This window comes from Hyperolius riggenbachi, chromosome 6 (assembly GCF_040937935.1).
Source record: "Hyperolius riggenbachi isolate aHypRig1 chromosome 6, aHypRig1.pri, whole genome shotgun sequence".
Taxonomy (NCBI): Eukaryota; Metazoa; Chordata; class Amphibia; order Anura; family Hyperoliidae; genus Hyperolius; species Hyperolius riggenbachi.
In genome coordinates, this window is record NC_090651.1 from 350,441,749 (window position 1) to 350,457,153 (window position 15,405).

At 46.7% G+C, this 15,405-nt stretch overlaps 1 protein-coding gene across 5 annotated transcripts in view; it reads left to right on the plus strand.

The window, feature by feature from the left end:
- Positions 1 to 15,405, plus strand: part of FAM131C (family with sequence similarity 131 member C) — a 169,397-nt gene that overhangs the window by 90,191 nt on the left and 63,801 nt on the right. The window contains exon 1 of one of the 5 annotated variants that reach the window (XM_068241631.1): positions 14,506 to 15,359. The exons of the other annotated variants lie outside the window; for them this stretch is intronic. Coding sequence (XP_068097732.1) covers positions 15,311 to 15,359 — 49 coding nt within the window. The 5' untranslated portion in view covers positions 14,506 to 15,310. Of the gene's footprint in view, positions 1 to 14,505; positions 15,360 to 15,405 lie in introns of those variants that run through there. 5 annotated transcript variants of the gene reach the window in all.

The following is a 15,405-nucleotide window of genomic DNA, read 5'->3' on the forward strand; positions in this document are numbered from 1 at the left end:
CATGCGGGGAACGTGTTCATTAAAAAAATCATTACATGTATATTAAATACTGCCGCTGTAATATTAAGCTAAATTCCATCCTCACATTAACCCTCCGTGATCCGCAACGCTCCGAAAATCAAACGGAGAGGCCGTCAGATAATCGTGCTCTGTGTTATGGGCGCCGCACTTATCTGCGATGACTTCACAAAGCGGAAAGGGGGTGCACAGGGCATACATGTAAAAACAGCTGCTAGTAGAATATAGGTAAAAATACCTATATATTCTACTATTGGGAAATGGGCAAAGCAGGATCATCCACCAGGCAACCTCGGCAGGTGCTTGGGGCGTAGCGGGTATGGGGGGGGGAAGGGTGTAAAGGAGTCCACCTGCCACCTTCTTCAACCTCTCTCTACTTCAGCTTACCAAAAGGTCCACAAGGGGCCCTAATCTACTACCTTGCCTAGTGCACCATTAAAGTGAACCTAAACCATACAAAATAAAGAGTTTCACTTACCTGGGGCTTCTGCCAGCCTCCCAAACCCCCCCCCCCCCCACACACACACACACACACACACAGCTGCCCGGTCTCATACCGGTCCTCAACGATCCTCCGTTTTCCCGCTGCAGGTTAGTCTCAATTCTGCCACTGAATCAGTCGTGGGCCACTGCACCTTCCGTGGTCCTGGCCACGCGCGTCCTTGTACGCGTTCACGTCGGCGAGAGCGTCCTGCACAGGCGCGGCATGAGGTTCTCTTGTACTTCGCCTGCACAGGACGCTTTCGCTGCCGTGAACGCATATGAGGATGCGCGCAGCCAGGAGGCGCAGGCGCACTGGACCGCCAACTGATCAGTCGGCAAAATCGAAACTAAGCCGCGGCGGGGAATGGAGGATCGTTGAGGACTGTTGCGGGCACAGGACAGCTGGTAAAAGCCCCAGGTAAGTGAAAACTCTTTATTTTGTAAGGTTTATGTTCCCTTTAAATCTTAAAGGACAACTGAAATGAGAAGAATATGGAAGCTGCCATATTTATTTCCTTTAAACAATACCAATTGCCTGGCAGCCCTGCTGATCTATTTGGCTGCATTAGTGTCTGATTCAGGGCCCTGACACACCGGAGAACTTTTTTCGGGTCTTTACAAGAAAACACTTCCATTAACCTTTTCAGAAAATCACAATTGCAGCAATTTTGCTGCGATTTTTACTGCAATTTTAATGCAAGTCAATGGGAGTGGGGTTTTTTTTCGTTTTTTTTAAATGAAACGACCTAAAAAACTTTATCTGGTGTGTCTCCAGCCTCAACCACCAGAAACAAGCATGCAGCTTGACAATAATGTCACAAACACCTGATCTGCTTCATGCTTGTTCAGGGGCAATGGGTAAAAGTATTAAAGGAAGAGGATCAGCAGGACAGCCAGGCAACTGGTATTGCTTAAAAGGAAATAAATATAGCAGCCTCCATATCCCTCTCACTTCAGTTGTCCTTTAATCCAGCTCTGGCAATGGTTAATACGATAGAAAAATATCAGGAAAAATTACCAATATTCCACAAACGCTAAACCTAACCCGATTCCCGCTTGAACTCTCCCCCTATCGATGCCTATCCCTACTGCTGTGGACACAGGAATAGGCTGCTGATCGCATTACCCCAGCCTGCAATACCAAATACCCCCACTAGAAGGCGATTACACACAAAGACAAGCCAATGGGAGACAGAACTCTTCAAATTCAATAAATACACACAGAAGTTCCTGTCCCGATGACTGCTGGGCATACATTTGAAAAAGTCGCAAGCTAATTTAGGCGCAACGTTAAATAACAATATTACTAGTAATATCGGTAAATAATTTCAATGCAATGTTAAGTAACAAAACCGGTAATAACAATTTAGTTGCAATGTTACATTATCGGTAAATTTGCCAATAATGTTGAACCTAACTATAACCTAACCTCTCACATAGAATCCTCCTCTGGTGGTGCCTAACCCTAAATCCCCCCTGGTAGTGTCTAACCATAAGACCGTCCTGGTGGTGCCTAACCCTAAAACCACCCTGGTGGTGCCTAACCCTAAGACCCCCCACTAGTGGTGCCTAACCCTAAGACCCCCCTGGTGGTGCCTAACTCTAAGACCCCCTGCCGGTGCCTAACCTTAAGACCGCCCTGGTGGTGCCTAACCCTAAGACCACCCTGGTGGTGCCTAACCCTAAAACCACCCTGGTGGTGCCTAACCCTAAGACCCCCCTAGTGGTGCCTAACCCTAAGACCCCCTGCCGGTGCCTAACCCTAAGACCCCCTGCCGGTGCCTAACCCTAAGACCGCCCTGGTGGTGCCTAACCCTAAGACCGCCCTGGTGGTGCCTAACCCTAAGACCGCCCTGGTGGTGCCTAACCCTAAGACCGCCCTGGTGGTGCCTAACCCTAAGACCACCCTGGTGGTGCCTAACCCTAATACCCCCCTGGTGGTGCCTAACCCTAATACCCCCCTGGTGGTGCCTAACCCTAAATGGCCCCTGGTGGTGCCTAACCTTAAGACCGCCCTGGTGGTGCCTAACCTTACGACCGCCCTGGTGGTGCCTAACCCTAAGACCGCCCTGGTGGTGCCTAACCCTAAGACCGCCCTGGTGGTGCCTAACCCTAAGACCGCCCTGGTGGTGCCTAACCCTAAGACCGCCCTGGTGGTGCCTAACCCTAAGACCGCCCTGGTGGTGCCTAACCCTAAGACCACCCTGGTGGTGCCTAACCCTAAGACCACCCTGGTGGTGCCTAACCCTAAGACCACCCTGGTGGTGCCTAACCCTAAGACCACCCTGGTGGTGCCTAACCCTAAGACCACCCTGGTGGTGCCTAACCCTAAGACCACCCTGGTGGTGCCTAACCCTAAGACCACCCTGGTGGTGCCTAACCCTAAGACCACCCTGGTGGTGCCTAACCCTAAGACCCCCCCTGGTGGTGCCTAACCCTAAATGGCCCCTGGTGGTGCCTAACCCTAAGACTGCCCTGGTGGTGCCTAACCCTAAGACCACCCTGGTGGTGCCTAACCCTAAGACCACCTTGGTGGTGCCTAACCCTAAGACCACTCTGGTGGTGCCTAACCCTAAGAGCACCCTGGTGGTGCCTAACCCTAAGACCCCCCCTGGTTGTGCCTAACCCTAAATGGCCCCTGGTGGTGCCTAACCTTAAGACCGCCCTGGTGGTGCCTAACTCTAAGACCACCCTGGTGGTGCCTAACCCTAAGACCACCCTGGTGGTGCCTAACCCTAAGACCACCCTGGTGGAGCCTAACCCTAAGACCACCCTGGTGGTGCCTAACCCTAAGACCACCCTGGTGGTGCCTAACCCTAAGACCGCCCTGGTGGTGCCTAACCCTAAGACTGCCCTGGTGGTGCCTAACCCTAAGACCCCCCTGGTGGTGCCTAACCCTAAAACCACCCTGGTGGTGCCTAACCCTAAGACCCCCCACTAGTGGTGCCTAACCCTAAGACCACCTTGGTGGTGCCTAACCCTAAGACCACCTTGGTGGTGCCTAACCCTAAGACCACTCTGGTGGTGCCTAACCCTAAGAGCACCCTGGTGGTGCCTAACCCTAAGACCCCCCCTGGTTGTGCCTAACCCTAAATGGCCCCTGGTGGTGCCTAACCTTAAGACCGCCCTGGTGGTGCCTAACCCTAAGACCACCCTGGTGGTGCCTAACCCTAAGACCACCCTGGTGGTGCCTAACCCTAAGACCACCCTGGTGGTGCCTAACCCTAAGACCGCCCTGGTGGTGCCTAACCCTAAGACCCCCCTGGTGGTGCCTAAACCTAAGACCCCCTTGGGGGTGCCTAACCTCAACGCTTCCTGATCCCCGCTAACAATAAAAAGATATAAATAAGATTTCAATTTAATTGCAGCCGCCCACTAAATAGCGTAACATCTTTCCATATTACGATAAATAACATATTACGGTAAATTTGCCAATAATGTTGAACCTAACTATAACCTAACCTCTCACATAGAATCCTCCTCTGGTGGTGCCTAACCCTAAATCCCCCCTGGTAGTGTCTAACCATAAGACCGTCCTGGTGGTGCCTAACCCTAAAACCACCCTGGTGGTGCCTAACCCTAAGACCCCCCCCCCTAGTGGTGCCTAACCCTAAGACCCCCCTGGTGGTGCCTAACCCTAAGACCCCCTGCCGGTGCCTAACCTTAAGACCGCCCTGGTGGTGCCTAACCCTAAGACCACCCTGGTGGTGCCTAACCCTAAGACCACCCTGGTGGTGCCTAACCCTAAAACCACCCTGGTGGTGCCTAACCCTAAGACCCCCCTAGTGGTGCCTAACCCTAAGACCCCCTGCCGGTGCCTAACCCTAAGACCCCCTGCCGGTGCCTAACCTTAAGACCGCCCTGGTGGTGCCTAACCCTAAGACCACCCTGGTGGTGCCTAACCCTAAGACCACCCTGGTGGTGCCTAACCCTAAGACCCCCCTAGTGGTGCCTAACCCTAAGACCCCCTGCCGGTGCCTAACCCTAAGACCGCCCTGGTGGTGCCTAACCCTAAGACCGCCTTGGTGGTGCCTAACCCTAAGACCACCCTGGTGGTGCCTAACCCTAAGACCACCCTGGTGGTGCCTAACCCTAATACCCCCCCCCCCCCCCTGGTGGTGCCTAACCCTAAGACCACCCTGGTGGTGCCTAACCCTAAGACCACCCTGGTGGTGCCTAACCCTAAGACTGCCCTGGTGGTGCCTAACCCTAAGACCCCCCTGGTGGTGCCTAAACCTAAGACCCCCCTTGGGGGTGCCTAACCTCAACGCTTCCTGATCCCCGCTAACAATAAAAAGATATAAATAAGATTTCAATTTAATTGCAGCCGCCCACTAAATAGCGTAACATCTTTCCATATTACGATAAATAACAACTGCACCCACATATATCCACATATAACAATGGCGCCCATTTTTGGCCGAGCCATTTTCAACTGCTCCTACTGCAGGGCAGACCGGCTGTGGCTCACAGAACATAGAGGGTATCAAAGATTTCCACACCCCAGACTGCCGCTTGTACTTGAGAACAATGGACACGTGTTACGTGCATGAGCGGCACTGAGGGCATTTACCGTCATGTGATCCATCGTCCACTGGCTGGCTGTGTGTTTGGCTTGTACAGTAGAAGCTACAAGTTGTGCCCAGCCCCCGACAGGGATCCATCATTTCACGTGCAGCTCTGACCCCTTGCCCATGTGCCGGCGCAATGTTGTAATTTGGTGTACACCATTGTCTGTATTGTTTTGTACCCCTTGTTTGTTTCTTACTTTGTACAGGGCCATGGAATATGGCGCTTTATAAATCAATAATAATAATTACGCAGCTCAGGCATGTTGCGGCAGGGGATCAAAGTATCAGGCTTTAGATAGAGACTGAACAAGTATGGCTTGCTAAAGGGGTTGGCAAGAAAAAGCCTTCTCTCTCTACAATGAACAAGGCAGTCTGGCTGAAATTTGCAAAGTTACATCAGAAAAAAACAGCAAAACTTCTGGAATAATACAATTTTTTAGAGAGACAACAATTAAGTGGAGATATTTGGCCATAAGGCACAGCATCATGTTTATTGAAAACCAAACATAGCAAATAAGCACAAACACCTCATACCAACCATGAAGTACGGTGGTGGAGATGGTGGGGGGGATGATTTGGGCTTGTTTTGTAGATCCAGGATGTTGGCAGCCTGCAGTCACTCATGAGTTCCTCTCTAGAGTCATGTGGTCCCTTCTGTGTGACAGATAAAGCCACGGTCCAGACCCCAAGCTGAATAAAATGATGTGGTGTATGTATGTACTATATGTGTATAAATACACTCACCTAAAGGATTTTTAGGAACACCATACTAATACGGTGTTTGACCCCCTTTCGCCTTCAGAACTGCCCTAATTCTACGTGGCATTGATTCAACAAGGTGCTGAAAGCGTTCTTTAGAAATGTTGGCCCATGTTGATAGGATAGCATCTTGCAGTTGATGGAGATTTGTGGGATGCACATCCAGGGCACGAAGCTCCCGTTCTATCACATCCCAAAGATGGTCTATTGGGTTGAGATCTGGTGACTGTGGGGGCCATTTTAGTACAGTGAACTCATTATGTTCAAGAAACCAATTTGAAATGATTCGAGCTTTGTGACATGGTGCATTATCCTGCTGGAAGTAGCCATCAGAGGATGGATACATGGTGGTCATGAAGGGATGGACATGGTCAGAAACCATGCTCAGGTAGCCCGTGGCATTTAAAGGATGCCCAATTGGCACTAAGGGGCCTAAAGTGTGCCAAGAAAACATCCCCCAGACCATTACACCACCACCACCAGCCTGCACAGTGGTAACAAGGCATGATGGATCCATGTTCTCATTCTGTTTATGTCAAATTCTGACCCAGGCAACATTTTTTCAGTCTTCAACTGTCCAATTTTGGTGAGCTCATGCAAATTGTAGCCTCTTTTTCCTATTTGTAGTGGGGATGAGTGGTACCCGGTGGTATCTTCTGCTTTTGTAGCCCATCTGCCTCAAGGTTGTGCGTGTTGTGGCTTCACAAATGCTTTTCTGCATACCTCGGTTGTAACGAGTAGTTATTTCAGTCAACGTTGCTCTTCTATCAGCTTGAATCAGTCAGCCCACTCTCCTCTGACCTCTAGCATCAACAAGGCATTTTCGCCCACAGGACTGCCTTATACTGGATGTTTTTCCCTTTTCGCACCATTCTTTGTAAACCCTACAAAATGGCTGTGCGTGAAAATCCCAGTAACTGAGCAGATTGTGAAATACTCAGACCGGCCCATCTGGCGCCAACAACCGTGCCACACTAAAAATTGCTTACATCACCTTTCCCATTCTGACATTTAGTTTGGAGTTCAGGAGATTGTTTTGACCAGGACCACACCCCTAAATGCACTGAAGCAACTGCCATGTGATTGGTTGATTAGATAATTGCATTAATGAGAAATTGAACAGGTGTTCTTAATAATCCTTAAAGCCACATCTACACGATACGATTCTTTGTACGATTCAATTACGATTCTATTTAAGATCAGATTAAATCCAACATGTCCGATCGGGATTCGATTCAATTCGCCATTGCAAAACAATGGCAAATCGAATTGAATCAAATCGAATCCCGATCGGACATGTCGGATTTAATCGGATCGTACAAAGAATCGTAATTGAATCGTACAAAGAATCGTATCGTGTAGATTGGGCTTTATTAGAGTGTATATATAGAGAGAGAGAGTGTCACAGTGCTGTAATTTATAAAATAAGAAGGGGAGCATTAAATATTCTGTGTAATATCCAATATTTTATTCATGGGAGAAAAACATTTTTTATGAATATTTATAATAAACAGTAAAAAATTATTTAAACATTACAAACCCGTAACAAATCTTCTGTTTGGCTGAATATTTATGTATTAAATTATGTATTGCTGACCAGGGGAAAGTGTTTCACCATATTTCTCTGGCGATTCTCTATTGCAGATTTATATTGCACAGGATTTGATACGGCAGTTCTGTGAGCCCAGAGCCCGAGCACTGCAATCTATAGCACCAGAGGTACCTGTATTGTATGGGGGCGTGGCTTATATATAATTCACCTCCCTCTGCTGCGTGATTGGAGGGAGGCTCTGCACATCGGCCAATCACAGTACTGCACCACTGTTGTCTGACATTCTCATCTCTCCGCACACAGTCAGACACAATTCATCATGAATTGAAGAGCGTGCTAGGCTGGGGAGGGATTGCCCTGCAGAACGCAAGTAAAGCCCCTTTCGCACATCTAATGTAATTCAATTGCATGGATTTCCTGCAAATTTTCAGATCTGATTTTGCTGCATTTTAACCCATTAGCAACTTCAAATGAACAAGATGCACTGCTTTTTGCCCTAAACCGGCAGAACTTGTTGTGCTGTCCATTCTTCGAATGCTTTAATGTCTCTCTGCTAGCAGAGGATATAGAAACTGAGCGCAAAAGTTCTATGTTACTGTCTCACTCTGCCCCCTAGTGACAAGTTGCAATAAATACACATTACAGCAGTACTACCTTATATACTCGCGTATAAGCCTAATTTTTCAGCACAAAAAATGTACTGAAAAGTTACCCCCTCGGCTTAAGTGCGAGTCAGTGGAGCAGAATGGATGGTGGAGCAGTTACTGGCAGAGGAGTGTAAGGATCGTGCACTAGTGAACCTGCTCTTGCCAGCTGGCTCCCTGCTGTGTCTGTGCCCCCCATTCCCTGCAATATGGTGTGCAAAGTGCGCTGCTCAAGACTACATGTGTCCCCTGGCTTGTGGAGCAGAGTGCGCAGGCAACGTGTCAGCAATGATTGGGGATTCTTCCTGTGTGGCAATCGCTGTGTCTCCTATCTCTAACCCTAGTGGCGTCTTGGGGCACATCTGACTATGGGGAGGGGGGCTTTACTGGGGAGGGGGGGGGGTGGCGAGTCAATCACTTTTTCCTGGTTTCTGAGGGAAAAGTGGGTGGGTCGGCTTATATGCAAGTATATACAGTAGAAGCAAAGGAAATGTAAAAAATAAGAAATTAAAAAACAATATGCTAAAATAAATCAATAAATTGGCCTGGAGCTCTTGCAAGTCTTGCAATAAATTGGCTGCTAAAGGGTTAAAACAGCCAACAGTGCTGCGTTTTTACTTTTTTATTTGTATTTTTTGCACACGAGACACAAATTGCATGTCATGAAAGTCAATAGAAACGCAGAAAATGTGCATTCGGTTTGTGAAAACTCACATGACAGTTTGAAGTTAATGACCTAAAACGTAATTTAAATTAATTTCATTGTACAAAAAAAAAATCACATATAAAACACAGAAAGAAAAAAAAAGAACTGAAAAATCACAAAGCGAATAAAAGTGCAAAAAAAAAAAAAAAAGACTTTGACAATCACATTAAAAAGGCTGCCTTATGCAGCAAAAATCTGGGCTGGATATTTTTCTAAAAACTGTCCAGTTCAGGTTTATAGAATCCTCTCCCTGATGCTGAATGCGACAGATCTAATAATAAGAACGCAGCCAATGATACAATCTGTCCTGTGTTGTCTCTCTAATAAAGTGACTCAGCCATGCTTCCTGCCTACGGCTGCCATGATATCTGTGCCTTGTGCCTCATTGCCAGACATCTCTTCCTAGTCTTGTATTGCTTGTAAAAGTACAAGCAAACGCTAATCTGGTTATTCCATGATATGATCTTTAGTGAGTGCTTCAGGTTGCTGCACAGACGCGCTGCTGGGCTATCTGCCCAAGGGAAGGTGTGTATATGCCACTGACATCTTCTGCCATAGTCCTAGTCTAATGTCCTACCATGATATTATTATGTATTTACATGGCACTGATCTCTCCTGCAGCACTTTATAGAGTACATAGTCATGTCACTGACTGTCCTCAGAGGAGCTCACAATCTAATCCTACCATAGTCATAGTCTAATGTCCTGCTATATTATTATTATTATGTATTTATATAGCACTGACATCTTCTGTAGCACTTTACAGAGTACATAGTCATGTCACTGACTGTCCTCAGAGGAGCTCACAATCTAATCCCTACCATAGTCATAGTGTAATGTTGGGAATACACGGTTCATTTTTGAGCCATTTAGATGGCTCGATAGATAATTTCCAACATGTCCAATCTCTGGCCCGATCATTTTCGCCGCTCGAGTCCGCATTGAACACAATGAAAAAAGATAAGAAAAAGGAGTGTAAGATAAGAGAATTGACTGCGGAATCAAGCGGCGAAAGAATTGAGCGGGAGAATCGAGCTGCAAAGTTAAGCCGTGTATGCCCAGCATAATGTCCTGCCATATTATTATTATGTATTTATATAGCACTGACATATTCTGCAGCACTTTACAGAGTACATAGTCATATCACTGACTGTCTGCAGAGGAGCTCACAATCTAATCCTACCATAGTTACAGTCTAATGTCCTAACATATTATTATGTATTTATATAGCACTGACATCTTCTGCAGTACTTTACAGAATACATAGTCATGTCAATGGCTGTCCTCAGGAGGAGCTCACAATCTAATCCCTACCAGAGTCATTGTGTAATGTTCTACCATATTATTATTATGTACAAGCTGATTGCCCGGCGTTGTCCGGATATGTATTTGGCTGGTGTTGGCTTCACCCACTTTTTCTAACCCTAACACACAATTACTCAATGACCAAGTTTGTGAGCTTTGCCGTCTTTGGCATCAATAATTTGCATTGAAATGAAAAAATCTGATTGGCTGTTTGTGGCTCCACCCCCTTTTCTGAATTTGAACCCCAGTCACCCAATGACCAACTGTACCAGGTTTGAGGCCTGTGCCATTAACAGTGCAAGAATGGTAGCAATTAAATATTCCACTTGAAAAGCAATAGGTGAAGTTTGATTCACTTTTGTAGGCTCCACCCACTTTTCTGAATATTAATCCCAGTCACCCAGTGACCAACTGTGCAAAGTTTAAGAACTCTGCCATAAACAGTGTAAGAATGGCTGCAGTTTACATTTTCCCAGTGAAGTTCGTATTTGTCTCCACCCACTGATGACCCGGCGTTGCCCGTGTATGTATTTGACTGGTGTTGGCTCCGCCCACTTTTTCGAACCCTAACGCACGGACACTCGATGAGCAAGTTTGTGAGCTTTGGGGTCTTTGGCATCAATAATTTGTATATTCCCATAGAAATTAAACAAATCAGATTGGCTGTTTGTGGTTGCTCCCCTCTCCAGCATTTGAACCCCAATCACTCGACCAACTGTACCAGGTTTGAGGCATCTGCTATTAACAGTATAAGAATGGTAGCAGCTTACATATTCCCTTTGAAAATCAAAAGGTGAATTTTTATTGGCTGTTGTAGGCTCCACCCACCTTCCAAAATCTTAATCTCATTCACCCAGTGACCAACTGTGCAAAGTTTGAGAACCGTGTCATTAACGGTGTAAGAATGGCTGCAGTTTATATTTTCCCAGTAAAATTTGTTTTTAGGTTCACCCACTTTTTGTAAACTGAACACACAGTCACTCAATGACCAAGTTTGTGAGCTTTCAGGTTTCTGGCATCAAAAATGTGTGAATGGAAGCAATTTATCCACCAAGGAAATCTGATTGGCTGTTTGTGGCCCCGCCCCTTTAGTGAATTTGGACCCCAGTCACCCAATGACCGACTGTAGCAAGTTTGAAGCCTCTGCCATTAACAGTGTAAGAATAGCAGCAATTCAAATATTCCCCTAGGAAATCGATAGGTGAATTTTGATTGCATGTTGTAGGCTCCACCCACTTTCTTGAATCTTAATCTCATTCACCCAGCGACCAAGTGTGCCAAGTTTGAGAACCCTGCGCTTAACTTCCTATCCAGTCCAGAATCAGATTCAAGATACTGTGTCTGACCTACAAATCTGTCCACAAAATCTGTCCAACCTACATTTCCGATCTTACTCAGAGGTACACACCTAGCCGCTCACTCCGCTCTTCCAATGAATTTCGCCTAACCGCCCCCCGCATCACCCAGTCCCATGCACGCCTCCAGGACTTCTCAAGAGCTGCTCCAACACTATGGAACTCCCTACCTCCACGCTCCACCCATTAGGGCAACCCCCTCCTTCAACAAAATCTCTCTCACTCACTGGGGCCCCCAAACCACCATGTGACACCTAGAGAGAAGTGCGGGTCCAGGGCTTGCCCGCACTTCCCTCTAGGTGTCGCATGGTTGTTTGGGGGCCCCAGTGAGTGAGAGAGACCTGGGGCCCCTGGGCTGTCATGTGGACCAGTGTTTGTGATTTTAAATTTTATTTTTTGCAGCTTCTACGATGCGGTTGACAGTTGAGTGGTTAGGGAGGGGACCGTGTGGGAGATGTGCCTACACGGGGCGTCCCTGTTAAACGACGCAATTCACGATTGCGTCCAACCGAAGCCTCCCACCTGAATGCTAATCTATGTAATTCCTGCTAGGTATGGTACAGCAGGCAAAGGGTGTATGACAGTGCACCTGATTGGCTGACAAGCGTCTGCTGGCCAGATAGAGGCAGGATATTGCTCTGACTGGAAGTTAGCAATTGTGTTTGTTGCAGTTGGCATTCAGTTTAGAGGTGGTGGGGTGAGTTCCCTGGAGGTGAGAGGTCCAGGGCTTGCCCGCACTTCCCTCTAGGTGTCGCATGGTGGTTTGGGGGCCCCAGTGAGTAAGAGAGACCTGGGGCCCCTGGGCTGTCATGTGGACCAGTGTTTGTGATTTTACATTTTTTTTTTGCAGCTTCTACGATGCGGTTGACAGGTGAGTGGTTAGGGAGGGGACCGTGTGGGAGATGTGCCTACACGGGGCGTCCCTGTTAAACGACGCAATTCACGATTGCGTCCAACCGAAGCCTCCCACCTGAATGCTAATCTATGTAATTCCTGCTAGGTATGGTACAGCAGGCAAAGGGTGTATGACAGTGCACCTGATTGGCTGACAAGCGTCTGCTGGCCAGATAGAGGCAGGATATTGCTCTGACTGGATGCAGCTAATCTTGTCAGATCTGACAATGTCAGAAACATCCGATCTGCTGCATGCTTGTTCAGGGGCTATGGCTAAACATATTAGAGGCAGAGGATCAGCAGGGCTGCCAGGCAACTGGTATTGCTTCAAAGGAAATAAACATGTCAGCCTCCATATACCTCTCACCTTGGGTTCCCTTAAAGGTGCCCAGTAACAGTATGATTTTTAGCAAAACTTTCACATTTACAACACTTTCATACAGATTGAAAGGAAAGATCATGTTTAATCGATCCACAGCATTAAATAATGCAAACTATTCCTGATAGTGAAACCAGATGCGATCAGATCTTTGAAAAAATCTGCCACGACCAATTAGGATACCCGAGGTGACATGATGAGATAGACATGTGTATATACAGTGCCTAGCACACAAATTACTATGCTGTGTTCCTTTTTTTCTTTCTTTGCCTGAAAGAGTTAAATATCAGGTATGTAAGTGGCTGACTCAGTCCTGACTCAGACAGGAAGTGACTACAGGTCACTACAAGTCACGCTGGGTTATCAGCTAGTAAATAAATAAATATGGCAGCCTCCATATTTTTCTTACTTCAGTTGTCCTTTATGATGAGATAGATGTGTATGTACAGTGCCTAGCACACAAATAACTATGCTGTGTTCCTTTTTTCCTCTCTCTGCCTGAAAGAGTTAAACATCAGGTATGTAAGTGATGTCCAAGTCAGGACTTGGTCAGACTACAGTTTGACCCTCACTGATAAGAAATTCCAACTATAAAACACTTTACTAGCAGAAAATGGCTTCTGAGAGCAGGAAAGAGATATAAAAAAAAAAAAAAGGTCTTAGTTCATAGATTTTAGCTCTGGCATACTTCTATGAATGTGTCATTGAGCAAAAACAATAAATAACAATAAACATAAAATAAAACTGTGGTATATATTAAAAAGTCATTTTTAGAAGGAAGACCGATACAATTGTTTATTTCATTAGTTTATTTTCACCTCGTGTCCTTTAAAGCGATTTTTAAAATTGACAGTGCTTAAAAAAATCGAAATCACTCATAATGTGAACAAGCCCTCTCTGTTTTCATACAATGCGATCTGATTGACCTGATGGAAAATATGATTGATCATATATGCTGGGACTACACAATGAGTTTTTTTTTTCAACAGATTTACTAGCCGATTGATCTTCCAATCGATTTCCATTCACGTCTATGAGAAAATAGATCTGAAAAACGATCCAAATCAGATCGGACCTGTGGGAAATTATCTATTGAGCCATCTATCTGTCAAAAAAACTCATAGAGGCTTGATTCACAAAACGGTGCTAACTGTTAGCACTGGGTTTTGCGCGTCTTACCGCGTTTTCACGTGAAAATGAGACTTTTGAGCGGAAAAAGTTTTCGCGCGCAAAAAATGTCATCGTTAATGTTCGCGCGTTGATGCAAATTTATCATGCGAACACGACTGTTTAACGCCCGGAAAATTTGCGGTAACGCGGCAGTGCAAATTTTTGTGCTCTAAAACCGTTATCACGCGAAATTTCGCGCGAAGCACTTTTCACAGCGTGCTAACATTTAGCACAGTTTTGTGTATCAAGCCCATAGTGTATTCCCTGCATTAAGATTGTCCTGTTAATGGTCACCTTTAGTATATAATTCTAATAATTGCCCTTTAGTAAGTGACAATGTTATTTGGCAGGCCCCCGGGTGGGTTCTGTGTGGCTAAAATGAAGGGTTGTCTTTCTCCGTGGCCGATGTCGTCCTCCTTGCAGGAATCTGGTGGGATTCTGAGGGCTGGAGGCAGGGAGTAAAGTCAGTAGATTGGCTGATGATGGGTAGCAAAATTTTTCACTACACCTGTACCTGTTCACCGCCTGCTTTGGCCTTGTTGACATGAAGGGGTCTCACGTGTGCTCTGCCTGTTGCCGCTCTGAGCGCAGATGGCCTCCGGCACAGGTAGCGTTAAACCCCCAGAGGCCGCTTATTGACATCGCCTGTTACTTTCAGCTCCTGAAATAAAAGCGAGAGAGGAGAGAGCAGAGAGAGCAGCGTTCTGTCCCCACTTAGACGAGAGCCCTCCCAGAGACGAGTGAGGACAGAAAGGGGCGGAATGATCAACGCTGGCTGAGAGTCTCCATGCAACAGCGCTACCCAACGTGACGATTCCTTCTACTGAGCTCTGATCGTTATTCCCAGCGCAATCCAGAAACGCAGACACATATATGTGGACTCCTCCAGCTGCACCTTCCATGCCTGACAGTCACAAGCCTCTGCAACTCTCACCAGACCTCAGCTTTTGGGGAAGAAGTGGTCAGTGAGCCCCCAAGTCCTGGGGTCAGACCCTCTCACCTTTGCATTCTATTGGAGACTTTGCAGACTCACATCTTGGTGGAAGGAGCTGAGGCTGAGGAGACCTCTGTTTTGTTTTCTTCTGGGTATCTCAGAAGCTGCTTTTGAGGTGTCAAGTTGTTGGGGAAGGCAAAACAGTCGAGCTGCTGGAATCTGGAGTTTGGAAGCTTCTGAGATTCCCAACTTGGTGGACATCAGAAAAGCCAGCCAAGATCTCATGGGTTGGCATAGTTGAAATTTGGGGTGCCAGCAGAAGCGAGGTTTGGGGAGTCAAACAAGGCTGGATTTGTTTATTGGGGGTAGCAGACAAGACAACTAGAAGGTCAAGTTTTCTGGATGGTTTGGAGAGGTGATCTGTAACTGCAGGACAAGGATTTTCCCACAGCCTGACAATGCCGGGGGTTGGATACCCAGGAATAATACAGACCAGACAGAGCTGACTCTGGGGGGGGATCTGGACCTTGGAGCTCTTTCATGGCCCAAGCTCCTCTGCTCTTCACCATGGGCTCCTGTATCTCCAAAGGTAAGTTAGCCAAACAACCAGGTAAAGTGTGCAAGATTAACCCCAT